This window comes from Triticum aestivum, chromosome 7D, assembly GCF_018294505.1.
Source record: "Triticum aestivum cultivar Chinese Spring chromosome 7D, IWGSC CS RefSeq v2.1, whole genome shotgun sequence".
Lineage (NCBI taxonomy): Eukaryota > Viridiplantae > Streptophyta > Magnoliopsida > Poales > Poaceae > Triticum > Triticum aestivum.
Genome location: NC_057814.1, coordinates 54,429,034 through 54,432,083, shown reverse-complemented (window position 1 = coordinate 54,432,083; position 3,050 = coordinate 54,429,034). Strand labels below are relative to the sequence as shown.

At 48.5% G+C, this 3,050-nt stretch overlaps 1 protein-coding gene across 4 annotated transcripts in view; it reads left to right on the top strand.

Moving 5' to 3' along the window:
* The first annotated feature begins 1,512 nt into the window (after positions 1-1,512).
* Positions 1,513-3,050, top strand: part of LOC123168576 (MEIOTIC F-BOX protein MOF) — a 3,739-nt gene continuing 2,201 nt past the window's right edge. The window contains exons 1-2 of one of the 4 annotated variants that reach the window (XM_044586463.1): positions 1,513-1,822; positions 1,937-2,949. In XM_044586463.1, the coding sequence (XP_044442398.1) occupies positions 1,954-2,949 (996 nt within the window). In that variant the 5' untranslated portion in view covers positions 1,513-1,822; positions 1,937-1,953. Of the gene's footprint in view, positions 2,950-3,050 lie in introns of all 4 variants that reach the window. The other 3 variants (XM_044586461.1, XM_044586462.1, XM_044586460.1) reach the window with 3 other exon arrangements.

Sequence of the window (3,050 nt, the reverse complement as noted above, 5' to 3'; positions counted from 1 at the left end):
TACGTAGTAGATACATACTACTACAATGCATGGCGCAGGGGAAAACATACGGGATAGCAATGCGATGGACCCAGGCGTGCGAAGCTGAAGTATTGTATAAACAGACAGCAATAACGGTCGAGCTAAGAAAACAAAAATCAAACATGATCATAATCACATGAGACCACATGTGCATTTAGTGAACTATTAAGATGTGGTACCCCAACCCAACTGTTCACTAAGTGAACTTTGCTTCTCCCGCTGGAAGCTCTACTAATAGTGTAGTTCATGTGATTTTTTTTTCATTAGTTCACCACTCAATCTCTTCAGATGTGTGAATGCACTGAACAATATATCCATCAACGGATCAATGCCTCATTCGTGTAGTTCATGTGATTTTTTTTCATTAGCACCACTCAATCTGTTCAGATGTGTGAATACACTGAACAATATATCCATCAACGGATCAATGCCTCATTCGTAGCAACTAGACTTCAACAATTGAGAGCAGTTGAATACACTGCACATCACTTGCATTTACCATTCATCAAAACATCGCATTACGAGGGTGCATGCATTCACTCCAACTGCCAGACGAGCCATAAAAGACAACGCCATTTAAATAGATGCCTATCCCACCCACCACGTACTTTGCGTATCATAAACGTGTATTCATCAAATTAGCCCACCGTATCATTTTAGTATTTCTTAATTCACTATATTAAGTGCTAATCTCATAGCATAGACGGACAGCCCAGATTTCATCCTCGCGTGGAACCATGTCCCAGAAATCCGCGTCGCCTTCCATTTAGATCAAAAGGAATTTTTCAAATAGAACTAGGGAACCACCGAGCGGTTGCGGTTGGACCTGTACTGCAGGAATAAGAATACTTGCTATTCACTCAGTTTATTTTCCACAATATGTTATTTAGGAGAGATGGTGGAGCGGCTCAAGGTGTAGCATTGGAACTGCTATGTAGACTTTCGTCTACCGATGGTTTGAATCCCTCTCTTTCCCTTTTCTTAATTCATCAACGTTAACGATCACAATGTATCAAATCAAATACTAACAAATTTTTCCAGCAATAATATCTTATATTATATTATTTTTATTTAATAGAATTAAAAATTATTTATAGCAAATTACTATGGTATGTAAAATACACATGTATAAAGGAAAAAGGAAAAAAAAATCCTAATCCGACTCCTCAATAGAGCTCTCGGGGCGCCCGGGGGTGGTGGTCGAGGAGAGTGGAGCGGGCGGTGGTCAAGCAGGGCCATGGCCCTGGGCCTGGAAATTACTATATCTCGGCCCAGTTCTTTTGCCCGATTCTCTCAAAATCTTGAGAATCGACCCTCCACACAGTTTCTCCTAGAATCTCAAACCCATATTTTTTGACAGTTCTACATGTTTACTTCCTAACTAGTTAGGATTGTAAAAAATATATGGGTTCAAGATTCTGAAAGAAGCTGGTGGGAGGCCCGAGGCCATAGTAGCTTAGAGATTAGGCCAGGTCTCCAGCCCATTAGTAGCCGATCAGCGCCCAGTCTCTCTCCGTTTCCACTGGGAAAAGCCCAAAAACATCCACACGGAGCGCAGGAGGCATCGAGTGGGTTTGAGGCATTCCTCTGCGGACCTCCGCAACATCTCCGCCTCTTGTCTCTGATTCGGCTGGGCTCCGGGCTCTGATCACCGTCGAGGTTTGTTTCTGGCTCACAATTTATCCACTTCTGCCTAGCATTTTACTCCTGGAGGGAGCAACAATGTGTACCATCGGTGGGATTGTATTTGATTGAGAGTGCAAGAACTCGCCGCAACTTCCACCGATCGATCCTCGCGCAGGTCCGCCGATCCATCCGCCCTCCGCCTTCCCTTCTTCCCCTGCAATCTGCAATGCAAACTTGCAACGAATTTCTTCCTACTGACTAGCAAACTCGGAGCAACCATCTGAAGCAGGCAAGCTGTTCGACGAAATGTCCCCGAGGAAGAAACCCAAAGCCGAGGCCGTCTCCCTCGACGCCGCCGGCCTCGACCGTCTCAGCGCCCTCCCGGACGACCTCCTCCACGCGGTCATGTCGTTCCTGAGGGCGTGGGAGGTGGCCCGCACCTGCGTGCTCTCGCGCCGCTGGCGCACCCTCTGGGCCTCCGCGCCCTGCGTCGACCTCCGGGTCTGCTGCAAGGCCCGGCACCGGCGCCTCCCCACGCGGCTCGCCAACTTCACCAACCACTTCCTGCTCCTGCGGGAGGCGTCCGCGCCGCTGGACGCCCTCCGCCTCCTGTCCAGCCCGCCACGTCAGGATGTTCCATACATGCCCTACAGTCCCCAGTACGACGACGACGGGGAGGACTACTCCTCCGAGGACGTCGAAATGTGGATCCGCGCTGCCATAAACCGCAGGGCCCGGTTCATCCAGCTCAGCCATCATCCAAGGGACGACGACCTCTCCGACCTCGACAACGTGCCCCTCGTCTCCTGCCACCTCAAACACCTGCATCTGTCGGGCACAATGCTGTACGACAAGACGCTGAGGCAGCTCTCCTCTCACTGCCCTTCTCTGCAAGTCCTGGAGCTCAAGGACTGCTCCCTGGATGGCCCCCACATTTCATCTGCCTCGCTTATCACTTTGACCATGGTCGAGTGCAGGTTCATCAGGGACCTCACCGTTGCTGCTCCAAACCTCATATCGCTGCGCTGTGTCAATCCATACCACCGTGCTCCCTCATTCGAAGACATGGCTTCCCTGGCCACAGCCACAATCGTGCTTAATGACTCTTTCTTGCATGATGAGTTTGAAGAGAGGTACGTAGAGCCCGATCCAGAGGTGTTTGAGTGTGACAGCGACTCAAATGATGATAGCGACTTGAGTACATGTGATGAATTCTATGGTGACAAAGTTTTAGGTGGCCAAAATGTTATCCGCAGCCTGTCGAATGCTACAAGTTTGGAGCTGATAGCTGATGCCGAAGAGGTATACATACGAATCTGTTGCTGATATCTATCTCTATTTCAGCAATGTTATATTTGTTCAACTAATATTGATTTGTCAGTTATTTTCTTTGCAGAAAAATT